This window comes from Poeciliopsis prolifica, unplaced genomic scaffold (assembly GCF_027474105.1).
Source record: "Poeciliopsis prolifica strain line A6 unplaced genomic scaffold, Auburn_PproV2 SCAFFOLD008, whole genome shotgun sequence".
Classification (NCBI taxonomy): Eukaryota; Metazoa; Chordata; class Actinopteri; order Cyprinodontiformes; family Poeciliidae; genus Poeciliopsis; species Poeciliopsis prolifica.
The window spans coordinates 754,644-768,744 of record NW_026562383.1 but is presented as its reverse complement, the minus strand read 5'-3'; the positions used below and the strand labels follow the sequence as shown (position 1 = coordinate 768,744).

Genomic DNA, 14,101 nt, shown 5'->3' with positions numbered 1-14,101 from the left:
GCAGCATTGTCCCGGTTCAGTCGATTCGGCCTGCGTGGGGCTGCGGCGGGTCGGCTGCTGCGTGCGTCACAGCCCCACTCCCTATTTTAAGCATGACTGATTTCCCCAATTGCCTTCAGAGCCTCATCGATCCATAGCAGTGGGCTGGGACGACGGGTCCAGCTTCAGAACCAGCTTGTTTACTATACTCCATGCTCACTGTGTGAAAAACTCCTGGATTCAAAGATCAGCTTTGTGCACAAGTTATAATAAGTCATTAATTTTAATTGAAGTCTAGAGATGAGAGTCCAGAGGACAGTCCAGTGATCGCCTCTGAGCCATCAGCTCCTGTCTGCAATGGCATCAGGCTGAATATATTCTCACCACCAGAGGGAGAAACTAATCCAGTTATATTCACACACAGGAGAGCATATGGGAGTTATAAAGTAAAGAAACAAACTCAAAATATTCTGATTCTTTTTTATTTTTTAGCAGCTTAAGATTAGATTTTTTTTAAGCATTTGAAATGATTGAAGTCAGTGTGTCACTGCAATTCTTCCTCTGTTTTACGTCTACATCATGTCTCGTCAATTATCTTTATACTGCAGTCTGTAGCATATCTGTACAATTTGTTTAAAGACTCTGGAAGACATTTAAACAGTTTTTTTAACCTTCTTTGAATTCAAATTCAAATTCAAAAATACTTAATTGATCCCCCCAAAAATTAAACGTTGTAACTCATATTAATTCAAATTCTTATAGGTAGTTTTGGCTACAATAGAGCTCTCGTAACAGTTTGTATTGCAGCCAATAGACACAGATGTAATTATCAACCCCTTGACATAATCAGTAACACTTTATTTGACGGATTGTGAATGAGACTGTCATGAACATGAATATTTATGACTGACTCATAAAGTGTCATTCTGTAATAATGACACTTTTAATACAAATTTGACAGAAATGTACAGAGATCTCCTGGATAATCTTGACAGTAACAAATAAATCATGATTTGACATACATTTGTTATAAAAATCTTACTGATTAAACTTTAGCTTTAATAACATACAGCTACATAATTTTTAGAGTTTAATCAGTAATACTTTTACAACAAATTTATGTCAGATCATGATTTCTCGGTTAATGTCAAGTTTATACAGGAGGCCTCTGCACATTGCTGCAGTCATATTTCTTTAATGATTCCTGCTCCTGAAAAACAGCATGATGCTGCCACCACCATGCTTTACTGTAAAGATGGTATTGTTATGGTGATGAGCCATACCTGGTTTCCTCCAAACATGGTGCCTGGCGTACACACTAAAGAGTTCAATCTTTGTCTCGTCAGTCCAGAGAATGTTGTTTCTCCTGGTGTGAGATCCTTCAGGTGCCTTTAGGTAATCTCCAGATGTTGTGAGCATTACATTAAGGAGTGACTTTCATCTGGCTGCTCTGCCTTCTAGGTCTTATTGGTGGATTGCTGCAGAGATGCTTGTCTTTCTGGACGGTTCTCCTCTCTGCAGAGAGGAAGACTGGAGCTCTGATTAAGTAACCAATAGGTTCTTGGTCACCTCCCTGACTAAAGGCCCTTCTTTCCTAAACGGACAACAGCACTAGGATCCCAATTGCTGGTTGCAAAATTCTTCCACTGACCAATTATGGAGGCCATTGAGCTTACTGGAGAGAATTCTCTCTCTCAGGTCTACAAATAATTTCTTTGATTTTATGCTTGGTGTTTGACCAACTGTGGGACCTTCTCGATAGGTGTGTGTCTTTCAAATCAAAACACACACTGCAATCAAATAAATTTACCACAGGTTGACTTCATTTAAGTTGTGGAAAAATCTATTGGACAATCAGTGGAAACAGCTCAATTTTGATCACAACATTAACATTTTTAATAGATTTGCATTAATTTTTATAAGTATGAATATATACAATTGCTATGTTTTTTCACAACAAAATTTGTCTCATAAGAGTGCCACAATTAACCATATTTTAGGATTTGTGACTGGATGTTTTCTTCCACATGAAACAGATTAGACGTTGAAGGAAAAAAAAAATGTTAATTAACAAACCACAAATAAATTATGTATACCCAACAACTCTGACATACACTGCAATACTCCTCAATAACTACAATCCCACTTGCTGGTCAGGAATGCAAACCTTCCTCCATGAAGCCTCCATGAAGAAGATGATGGTGTGAGGCTGCTATGCTAACAACAGGCTAATAAACCCTCAAGTGAAGGGTCATCCAGGATTTATGTCTTGTCATTTTATGAGTTTTAAATGTTTCATGTCAAAGTGTTTTTTTAGGCCTAACTGACCAGGACTTCAGACGTAGACTAACTTAAGTGTAATGTGAAGACACTGAGCAGAACCAAATATTCAGTGCCTGTTTTTCCTTAAATATCACAATGTTTTCCATCATACGGACGCAGACTCATGGAACACTGAGAAACCCTTTGGTGCACAGCCAAGTAAGTGTGTGTTTCAGAGTGGCGGTGCCACAAAGTGTATGCATGTCTGCTTCATTTAACTTAGAATAATGTCATCAAAACATGTTAAGTTCGTCTGTGTGTGAAACCAATTTTGCTTTGTGGAAAAGGTCCAAAGTTTCTACCTCTCCTTTGTCCATCTCCAGTGGGACAGTCAGGGCCAAAGTCACTCACCTTTTCACTCTTCAGTGGCAGATTCTCAGAAGTTATCTAGATTTAGACATGTATAGTAAACAAAATTAGAAATTGCATAATTAATTTCTATTTACTCAAGTTATTTGAAAAGCTTCAGGTTAAAAAGCAATTTTTTTAAGTTACCAAAAATCACTGGACAGGGGTTTTCAAAGTATGAAAGTGCTACCTCCTTCTTGCCCCAACTACCAGTCACAATATTGCTACTATTTTGTGAATTGACATTGTTGAGTTTGTTGAGTTTACCTAATATGCGTAGTGCCATATGAAAAATCCTTCCTGGAATTTGACAGACAACACTGTGGCACTGCAGCATCTTTAGATCTAGAGTATGAAAATCCACACTTTAAATAATCATGATCTTAATTTCTTCTCTTTTGTTGTTGTTTTGTTTTGCCCAGAGTCTGTCTTCGTAAAGCTATGTTTAAGGTTGATTCATTGGACTATGCATGCCACTGCACTCATTGTAACATCTGAGTGGCCATCCAATTTCCCTTGATTTTCATCTCCTTTCAGTTTTCCGACCGGGATTTCTTTCACTTAGTTCAATTTCTCCAGTAGAATTTCAACCACACTGATCAGGGAACAGAAGTTGTGAACAATGGTATTTATTTTCTCTTTGGAAGCAATTAAATGTTCGCATTTGTATTTTCTGCTTTCTGGTATTTTTCTTCTTCATGTAGCAACCCTAAAGAAATCTGGCGCCCCCTAGAGAAGGCATGCTCCACACTGTGAAAACCACAGGCGTAGGACATTATCCAGAGCAAAACAAGACGAACTACACTCAGTCAGTGAATGCTGTTAACAAAGATGCAGTAAGAGAAGAACTAATCCTTGTTCAAGACTAAATAAGAGATGAAATAGTTTGGTTGAATTTATATTGCCATTCAGTCTTCAGAAAGCTCTTTTACTGCAGGTTGTACATCATGTTGTCAGGTCTGATGGTCCCTGCTGATGAGCCTCTTTACAATTCCTTAAATGGAAGTCTTGGCCATGCACCACAGACACAGAAGCTCAGCATCACAACAAAGGATTACAAAAAATATCTAAAGTAGCTTAAACCTTCCTTCATACTGCATGTACTGTTTTGACAGTACATGCATACTGTACTGTCTGTTTCAATGCGGGCACATTCTTCTTTTTCAATTTCAGCTAAAAGAACTCAACAAGTTGTCACATCAAAGGGCCTGAATAATGTGTTAGCTCCATTATTCAGCCATCTGTTTATGAAAGGACAGATCCTTTGGGTGTGGCACCAGGTGAATGATGAGTCCCTGACCTGCAAAGCTGCGTTTGTGTGCTTGGTTTCTGTCAGACCTGGATTTTATTTATTGTCCTTTTCACACCAGTGGCTGATGTTGGCATGGCAACATAATGTGTCTTGCTAAAGTATCCACGCCCCTTTAAACCTTGTCACATTTTGTCAGTGCATTTCTAAGAATTTTATTTGATATTTCTTTCTACATGTTGCCTCAGTCTATTCTTATTACATAAAATCCATTAAAACCTCATTTGTTTGAGGTTGTAATGTGACAAAATGAGAAAAGGTTTAAGGCATATTTATACTTCATGAACTGGGATCGTTGTGGATTCTCCCGTCTCCCGTGGGTCACAGCTTGGCAGGTTGTGTGGACATGTTCTAGGCTGCTGTATGGCTGCACACTGTCACTCTGGAAAAGAGGCCAGATATGAAAAGCAAATTGAATTTAGCTTCAATTGTCATTGCCACAGATATTTTTAAGACATGTTCAATACACTTTCATACTTGTAAAAACCTTTTTTTGGGTTTGAAAATCAATTACTGACCCTCAGTAATCTTTAGAGTCATGGCATCTTTCGTCAGATATGTCCTGTATTTTTGTGAAAAACTCAGAAGGCTGGTCAGATGGGGTTTCAAATGTAGTTTTTACATTCATGGAGTCTGCGGCCGGCAGTGGGGGACAGTATGCTCATGCCTGAGCAAGTCTAGTTGTACATGAAAGTAAATGTGATCGCAGTGACCCGAGTCTTCAGAGGTGCTTATCATAATACCCTATCATACTCCTGTCTTCAATCTCTTTACAGATCTCAGACAAGACTTACTGACACGCACACACGCACACACCCCTACACACACACACACACACACACACACCACATGCACTAACACTAACACACGACACACTCCATCTGGAGAGGATAATATGTCCTCCTTCTGTTTCAGGATCCACAGTGTTTGGGAGAAAGAGAACTGCAGCTAAGACAGGCAGATTCCGCCCCCTTCCTATCCTACACTCCAGCCTCACTCAAAACCTGTTCCATTTGTGTGTGATATACACTTGCTTAGTCACATGCCTATACACACACACATACGCACGCACACACACACACGCACGCACACAAGCATTCACATACACACACACTCTTTCACATATACAAACAGGTTGCACAGATCTGTGCACAATCTAAGGGGTGTGACAGAATATTCCAGCAGAGGACAGGCCTGCGCTAACAGAGAAAGGTCTCGGGTTGTTCTGTGGTTAAAGGTGTAGCAAACAGAGATGAGAGGGAAACATAAGAAGAGAGAGAGAGCAGACAGAAAGTGAGAGAGGGCAGAGTCTGAGCCACATTTAGACTCAGGGCAAAGACAAGATATATATGTGGGGCAGATTGGTGCAGAGTGATAAAAAGCTTTCTCTCAGCCTTTATGGCTATCCAACAAACTCCTGGGAGAGCACGACTCAGAGGAATTTAGTCTCAGGAAAGCAGAAACTCCAAATCTTCGTTTAATCTACGAAGAGACAGATTTTCATCAGCAGATCGGATCGCTCCAGTCGCTCTGGCTCTGTGTCGCTGACACTTTGTCTTAGAGTTGCCTTCCGCTTCTGCCAGGGGGGATGAGAGCCCTGAAGAAGCCGTGGAGAGTCGGACGTCCTGACAGCACAAAGCAGACGAGGGAGTGTTTGGGGTTTTACAGAGATGAGAGCGGCCACAAGCTGAGGAGCACCAAGAGGGGGAGAACAGCAGAACGGCCAAGAAGAGGAGGGTGAGGAAGACTTAAACAGAGTAGTCAAAAGAAAAGATGAGTGTGCCGGCGAACTATGGCTTCTTTTACTCTGTGGAGCGGAGTATATCTGTGCGGACTGGAAACATTCGGGGCTCGCCGTGTGCTGTCAACAGGCCCATAGACATCATGCACAAACGCAGGCGGTAATTAAGAGCTACCTCACTTCCTCTCACTCACTTCTTTTTATCTTCCTTCTTTTTCATCTGGTTTCTGTGATCCGTGTCTGAATAGATGCTCCAGCTGGCTGTGAGAGGTTGCACGTGGTTCTGTTTGTAAAAAAGAAACCTCTTGAGGTCAAAGGTCATTTTCTCTTTAAAAATATCATTTGAAGTGGCTGAGAAACTCATTTATTTCTATATGCCAGTTTCATTAACAGGGACACAAACTTTCTATTTTTTTGTTATGACACTTTCAGAAGTTATGGCCACACTTCTGATAAACTGCTAATAGCAGAGATAATTGTTTGTTTAGCTTTTGCTAACTTTGAAAATGTTTAGCACCCTTATCTTCAGCTAAATCATTTTTCCAGATAAATTCTGAAGCCCTAATTTGCTGAGTTTGTGTTGGATAAAGTTCAACATCTGTGTGGAAGTTTTGGTTATGTTTAGAATACTTCATGTAGTTTGCTGCTTGTTTTAACGCAGGTGAAGACTGTTGACACGGTCGTTGAGTTTCCTTTCCTCATGTTTCCTAACTTTTAATTATATTTCAAACAACAAGTGTACAGGAACAAAATAAAGCACAGACATTAGAAAACAAAATGAATCGTAAATATGTTTGTAAAAGTCAATATTAAGTTGGTACTTGGGGGTTGTAGTCTTATAGTTGTAGGCACATATAATTTTAACTGAAGTTAGCACTTTAGCAACAGTGCAGCCTTAAAAAATATATTTTTAAGAGAGAACGAAATAAGACGCTAGAGGTCTGTTTCCCTAGATTGTTTGACAGATAATGTGCAATAATCTTTGTATTTAATTATGCATGAATAGGAAGGAAGATTTTTTGTGTTTCTAATGTTTTAAAAACTGAATTTCTTACATTTCTTGCCTTCTGTGGGATTCAAACTTTTTTCTACTTTTTCTATAATATCTACAAACTGCTGACTTTTATCAACTGCAAAACTTACAAAAACATCCGTTAATCCTTATCAGATGTTTCACATCAGCATTTCTTAAAATAATTATTTGCCATGTTCCTCTGAAAGACCTGTATGATGGCTTCCAAATTATTCTCTGTTTATTTTTTTATTGCTATTTTAAGAAACATAACATTTTATTTTCTTTTTGTATCATTCCACATTTGTTGCTAATAACACAGAGGAGAGTTAGGAAAAATGCTTGAATAGTGTAAAGAATTTAGCATTTGATTTTACATAAAAATGTGCAGGATCCCTTCTTGTTAGCTGTAATCTGATCTATTGTGTGGTTAAACTTGTGTTTCAATTATATCATTAAACTTGATATACCAAAACAGAATACTGCACAAAAAACTTCAATAAATCCCAAGCAAGTGTAGAGACAGAAACAGAGAAGCTATGCAGCAACAATACTCGCTAAAGAGGGTAGCAACTTATTATTTTATAAGGATTTTCAGCTGGCCTTGCAGTATAAAAATACTTGCTGTTATATAGTTAAAGTTGATGCAACAGTGATTTCTTATCCCAAAGCATTTCATGCCATTAACTTGTTGTTTAAGGCTTGATTAATGATGCCTCCAGGAAGTTATGATGCAGCGATACATTTGCACTCTGTTCCTCTGCCCATTTTCTGAAGCCTCTTCTGTTTATCAGATTTGATGCAGGATGTTGTTTGTTATTTAAAGGTCAGTTGTACCTTCTTTATTTTGAACAACCCAAAGACAAAAACCCTTGCAAAGTCTTTCCCTTGAACAACTCAGACTGTAGAGATTGTTGGATGGGAAAGTCCATTGGCACCATGTTAGGCTGTAACAGATCTTTGGTCATTATGAACACCGTGGTGCCTCAGACAAGTCTAAACATCATACAGAGAACAGCTTCTTTGTTTAGCATGTCTCACAACAATAAATGAAAAAGCAATAAGATTAAAGTAGAATGTTGATCTTCCTGGGTGGACTTCATGCAAGAATCCAGTACAAACTTTACTTTAGAAAACATTGACATTAAGATTTGTTCAGCATATTTTGGTCACACTTTAAAATGAATTGAAGTTCAACAACTAGGTGAAAGTAAGACCATGTTGATGCCAAAAAATCGGTCACAGTGCAGTACTGTTACATGATCCTCCATGTCATTTTGCGAATGCTTTCACCAGCTGTCACTATGCATGACAGCTGGTGCTAGCATGACAGCTGGTGCTAGCACAGCACCAGCTGTCATGCATGGTGGTGGTAGCACCATGCTGTGGGATTGTCCTGTAATAACATTGTACAGAATGGATGAAAAAATGAGGAAGGAGAACTTCATCCAAGTTCTTCAAATACCAAAGAAAAATATTTAGTTTTAACAAAGGCTGTTCACAGAAATGTCCAGTCAAGTTAGCATATGCTGATAAAGTGTGTGGCTCTAGTGCATATCTTAATACAGGATTTTAAACCACCTATTAGTGTGAATGTGTGTATATATTAAAATGTTCGTGTGTAATGTTGAACATTTGTGGATTAGACAACAATGAATTTAGACTTCATTGTGGACCAATTCTGGTTTTTAAAACTAAACTACATGATGTATAAAACAGTTAAAAAGAATCACAGAAAGCCAAAAATAAATGTGCCGCCTGTGCCCACAATGAGCTAATGAATCTGTATAGCATAAAAACCCCTGCTCTAACAGTGATAGTGATGAAGCACAGTATTCTGGGTAGTTTAACCGAAACAAAGAAGCAGTGCTGAGCTCAGCATTGTGAGTGTTTTTTCAATGTATTGAAAAAGAAATGAAATATAGATAATATGTAAGCATATTATTAGTAGACATTGATTAGCATCCATAGCAGTAATATTTATATTGAAACCCGGGAATATGTTGCACTGAATGATTGAATCCAAGCCGTTCCAGGCATTCAGACTGCTTCTGGGCGACTGTGGTTGTGTGGCAGAGTTGTTGTCTTGCAATCGGAAGGTTGTAGGTTCAATTCCAGCTTCCTCCTGCCATATGTCGATGTGCCTCTGGGCAAGGCACTTAACCCCAAATTGCCTACCGGTCTGCGTATCGGTGTATGAATGTGTGCGCGAATGGGTGAATGTGACTTAAGTGTAAAGCGCTTTGAGTGGTCAAAATGACTGGAAAAGCGCTATATAAGTTCGGTCCATTTGCCATTCTGCAAACATTTGTGAATGAATGGGTTAGTCTCAGGAGCTCAGAGGATTCCAGGGACGGGCTTGCTACGAAATCCACTGTGAGCAGTTAGAGAGATTATAACTAAATGGAAGAAATTGGGAATGACCGAAACTCTCCCAATAAGTTGTAAGCCGCATAAAATCACAACATGGGGTCAGCAGATGGTAAGGCAGAGTGCAGAGGTCACCAATTTTCTGCAACGTCAGTACTTCCAGACCTCCAACCTTCTTCAGAAACTTTGCACTAGGAGCTTTCTAGAGTGGATTTCCATAGCTGCTTTGAGAAGTTGGCCATGAGCTCTAAGCTCGGGTGTGAGGAATTCTTAAGTATTTTAAATTCTCAAATAGAACATTCATAAAGACAAGGGTGTGTGAGTATGTTACATGTGAAGATGACTGACTTCCACAGAGTCCTGACCTTAACCCAACAGAACACGTTTAGGATGAATTTGGTGCAGACAGCAAACCAGACCAACATCACTGTCTGACCTCACAAATGCTTTTCTGGGAGAATGGTTAAAATGATTTTGCAGCTTACAAGAAGGACACATTTAGCTGCAGACAATTATGGGTGAAGACAACCAGCCTAATGTGGGCAGAGGGAGTAAAACCTTTATGGACAGCTTGAAAAGGACAAAGATCACATTCACAGGAACATCTATAAGGTTCAAAACTTATAGATCATGCATAGATTCCTTGTCTTGATATCAATAGTTCCTGCTTCTTCAGCCTACTGAGGTTTCCCTTGTTTTTTAATTACAGTTGTTGCATGTTTTGCATTGAGTCTGCAAATTGGATGGCTGGGAATTATGAATGAATAAATGAAAACTTTTTTCTGTGCTCTGGTAGAGCTAAATCAGCTCTTTAGAAAGCTTTACTGGCTGCCCATTAATTCTCGAGTTAAGCTGCAAGTTATTGTTTTTTTTAAATCCGTTATATCCCCAGTGTTTCCCTGAGGTCCAGTGTGCAAAGCGTACCATCAGAACACATCTATTTAAATGGACCATTAGGTGATAACGGCCTTGTGTTACTCCAGAGCTCTGTTATTCTAGCTTTCAGTGTAGAATTGAGTTTTCTTTGATTAGAGGTACAACTGTACACCTGCTTCTCTTTAATTTTGATGATTTCCAATTTATTACAAATATTTTTCATTCTATTTTTTTTTTACATTTTATGTACAATTCTGCTTTATGTCGTTTAGACTTTACTGTGATGCACTTTTGTAATATTTTGACCTGGGAAAACAGCTATATAAATAAAAACAAAATTGGTAGATGAGATTAACTTCACATGTAAGTGTTGGCCGAATATTTACTGATCACCCATAATTGACAAAATTGTGGCTAATTTATCAGTGCACCCCTAACTGGTTACTCTTTGGTATGGCATGTTCACTGACTGGGGGAAACAACTGTTCCCAACTGAGCTTATTATTAATCAGTATAGGTGGACAGATCAGTCCAATGATACAATTAACACAAGCATGGAAAGACTGATATATTAATTTCAGATTCCCTCTTGATTTGTTTTGGGTTTGTATTGTAGTTTCTTTTAGATAAACATATTTCCATGTAAATATTTTTTAATTAATTAATTTATTTTATATTTACATTATGTTTAAATGACTTATAATCTCATACTTAAATATTTTTTGGTAATTTTATATTGTTTATGTTTATATTCATATTTAACTCTTTAAATGGTGTAGCTTGTCAACAAATAAGCAATTTCTTCTTGAGGATCAATAAGATATATTCTGTTCAGGGATGCACAGATTGCAGTTTTCTGGCTGATCACCAATTTCTTTTTGTCTGAAATGTTGCTAAAAATAGCAAGAAAGTCGCTGAGTTGGTAACAGTGGGGCGACTATTGTTCACTGCAAACATGCAGCCCATCGGGCTGGTCTGTTATTCAGACCTCTCTCTGGCTGATCACCGATCGGATCTAAGTTTAGATCTTAGAATATTGAAAGAAATCGGCACCGATAAATCGGTACACCCCTAATTCTATTCTATTCTAGTTCTTGAAAATCACACAGACATTTTGATCTTAAATTGAAGATCAAGTTCTTGCATTTAGATGTTGGCCTCATCAAAACACCTCTGAAATAAATTTTGCCTTTACTAGTTTCTTTTGCTTGTAAAATATGGATAAATATACTATCTTCGTGTGTCGTAAACATACTGGAATTTTTTATAACTGATATAACTAAATCTAAGTAATGATTTCAGTCAGTGTAAAGATTTAGATTACACTGCCAGACCTGAGCTCAGGTCTGTGTCACCTGTAGTAATTCATGTCTCTCCTGAATAAATGACTGAACCAGAAAGGCAAGTTGACTTGGGTGCAACTAATTCTGTCTCTGGCTGTGTCACAGCACAGGCCCGGGAATGATGAATGAAGGTTCAGATGACAGCTTGTCCTGCTTTACAGGCCCGTTTCTCACTCTGCCTGGTAGCTCCAGTATTTTCATGCTCCCCAGATGGATTTGATGTTGCCATGACTGGAAGAGTGTCAAGTATCAGGCTGACAAGCAGCCATCAATCACACTACTCACTGGCCTAGACGCTTTAATAAGAGTGAGAGTGGTACCTCTCACTCTTTTCTGTCTTTTGTTATCAATTGGAATGTCAGCTCAATTTTTTGGGTGGGAAATTAATTAGATCCATGTGTTTGTGTGTCTGGGAGGGATGTGTTGCTGTAGATGCTTTGGGCCAGTTTGACTGGATTCCAGATCCCAGATGCAATAATTATGTTCCACCATGTTTGTTGAATTTCATACAGGTCTCTTTGGTCAAGTATTATGAGGGATCTGTAAGAAGGCAATAGTTTCATTATTTTTGGACCATTAGTCATTGAAATGCACTTTATTTTACTTCCCCCATAGAATAATCTCTTATAGGTTGACTCTGACTGTGCTACAATGTTTGCACCTAAAACTCAAGACAGGACAAACCAAATCCTTGCTCTAGAAGGATCTCTAGTGTTGACTTTATTGAAAGTGTGATGACACTTTATTTATTTGAAGATGTCCTGCAGTTCCATCAAAGGCCAGAAGGGGGATCCTGTCCTAATGGCAAGGTTTGCTGAGCTGACTGAATGCCCAGGTATCTAATTCTACTGAACACTAAACATCATCCACGGGGGTCAGCAAGGAAGTAGTTCATGTTGTTTTTTTGCTGATCATCATGTGCCATGTGTTTTCATTCAGAATGAACAGTGTGCAAATTGAGGCCAATTAGAAAATGAAATGCGGTGCAAAAAGTATTCAGACTCCCTCACTTTTTTCACATTCCAAGATTACTCTAGAGTTTGTTGGAGTATAGTTCTCCTTAAAGAAATATGATGAATTAGCCCAAAATCACAGAGCGTGGTTTGTGACATTTATTCTAATTTGTAAGATGGGTATAAAAGCATTTTGACATAACAGGGACATACTGTGTGTTTTCAGAACTCGATGTAATATTTGATTTCCACTGCTCATCCTGGAGAACCTTTTGAGGACTATTTGGAATCGGACACAAACATCTGAGGCAGTTCATGATCTTATTAGGAGACGTTCATCTTTCTCTGTGGAGGGCATGTCAGAAAGCCTGACTGGATCAGCCTGGAACAGATATGATTAACAAGGTCCGACAAATCCTCACAAGAGCCAATATTCAAAATCATTTTTAATACTTCTGTTAGTATTTAACCAGCAGCTTTGGCAACAGTATGTTGGGTCTGGCTGCTTTCCAATGCCAGAAGCTGCAAGAAGGAAAAAAAGAGATATTTCCATTGTTGGACAGTTTAATTTATTGACACAGTAGATAATAAGAGGTTCCAGCAGCAGATTGGTGGATTATAACTATTATAAACTGTCAAAGGTGGAAAGAACAGAGAGCAAGAAATGATTAACCTGCTGCAAGAACTTTTTGTGCATAGTTTGAGTCTGATTGAGCCTGCATCCGTGGAGCTGCTAGGATGTATACATTTATGTCTTACTGTATAATTTAATTTGTGCCAATATATTTTCTTTATTTTTTATGTGTATTCAATTGTAAGCTTATTTATTTATTGAGCATTTATTTATTCTAATTTTTGGCAGGATTGGTTCTCTACACTGTAGAATCAGTGGAGCTTACCTGAGTATGGTTATTGCTCATGTCTGTCACTAACTGCTCCATTTGGATTAGAATCTCTTAGGAATATTTCTGATGGCAAAAAGGGTCCAATAAAGGAACTAGCAAAGTATTCCTGATAAACTGCTTTATAAATGTAATAATAAAATACCATTGTTAAAAAAGAGCAAAGTGATGCCCACATTAGTTTACATATCATACGTGGTTCTATGTTATCATTTCTATGTGTTGAGCAGATTTTTGATTGAGTGACTCTCCTGCAGCGAGCTCATAGCAGATGGAGGATGCAGAATGCAAAGAGGAAACATTCCAGAGAAATCCCTACAAGCAAGAGATGGGCAACATTTTCAGCCGGGATCTATTTTTAGCTCAGCAGGAGCTTCAAATAGAACCTCCTCCCTGGATATTCATGAATGGAGGGAAGCTTGTACTTGGGGAAGCTTGATGAGTGGGATGGAGGGAGTACGGCTCAGCACTCTACCTGATTCTATTCTATTCTTAGCTTCTCTGCTGCCTCTCTCATCCTGCTCCCCGTTATGGACGGCTAAAAATAGCTGCATGGAAACAGGAGGTTGGTGCAAAAACAAAAATAGAATCTAGTTTCTGATTTGTACATATCTTTATATTGTTGTCTGTCTGAAGACATCATTTGCAAAAAAAAAAAAAATCAAATATTATGATCAGTTCCTGGAGTGACCTTTTTATAAAATACTTTTCTACTCTTACTGGAGTCATTTCTTGGATGACTACTTTAATTTATTACCACTTTGCTTTTACTTATAAGTGAAAATATGTTGAAGTAGTGCTGCTCATACTCGAGTTCAATTTTTGAGAACTTTATCCATCTCTGGAATTAGGTGACTTCTGAAGGCATTCGTTTGCACTGATTTTCATTTCAATGTTTTAGAATGTAGAGGGATGAGGAAACTTTTTAGATATACATTATCAACCA

General features: G+C 38.4%; 1 protein-coding gene across 7 annotated transcripts in view; it reads left to right on the top strand.

Moving 5' to 3' along the window:
- The window catches only part of pde4ca (phosphodiesterase 4C, cAMP-specific a), a 53,996-nt gene that overhangs the window by 23,067 nt on the left and 16,828 nt on the right, over window positions 1-14,101 (top strand). For 2 of the 7 annotated variants that reach the window (XM_055032879.1, XM_055032878.1), the window contains exon 1: window positions 5,608-5,859. The exons of 4 other annotated variants lie outside the window; for them this stretch is intronic. In XM_055032879.1, coding sequence (XP_054888854.1) covers window positions 5,732-5,859 — 128 coding nt within the window. In that variant the 5' untranslated portion in view covers window positions 5,608-5,731. Of the gene's footprint in view, window positions 1-5,250; window positions 5,860-14,101 lie in introns of those variants that run through there. One more of the 7 variants, XM_055032877.1, reaches the window with a different exon arrangement.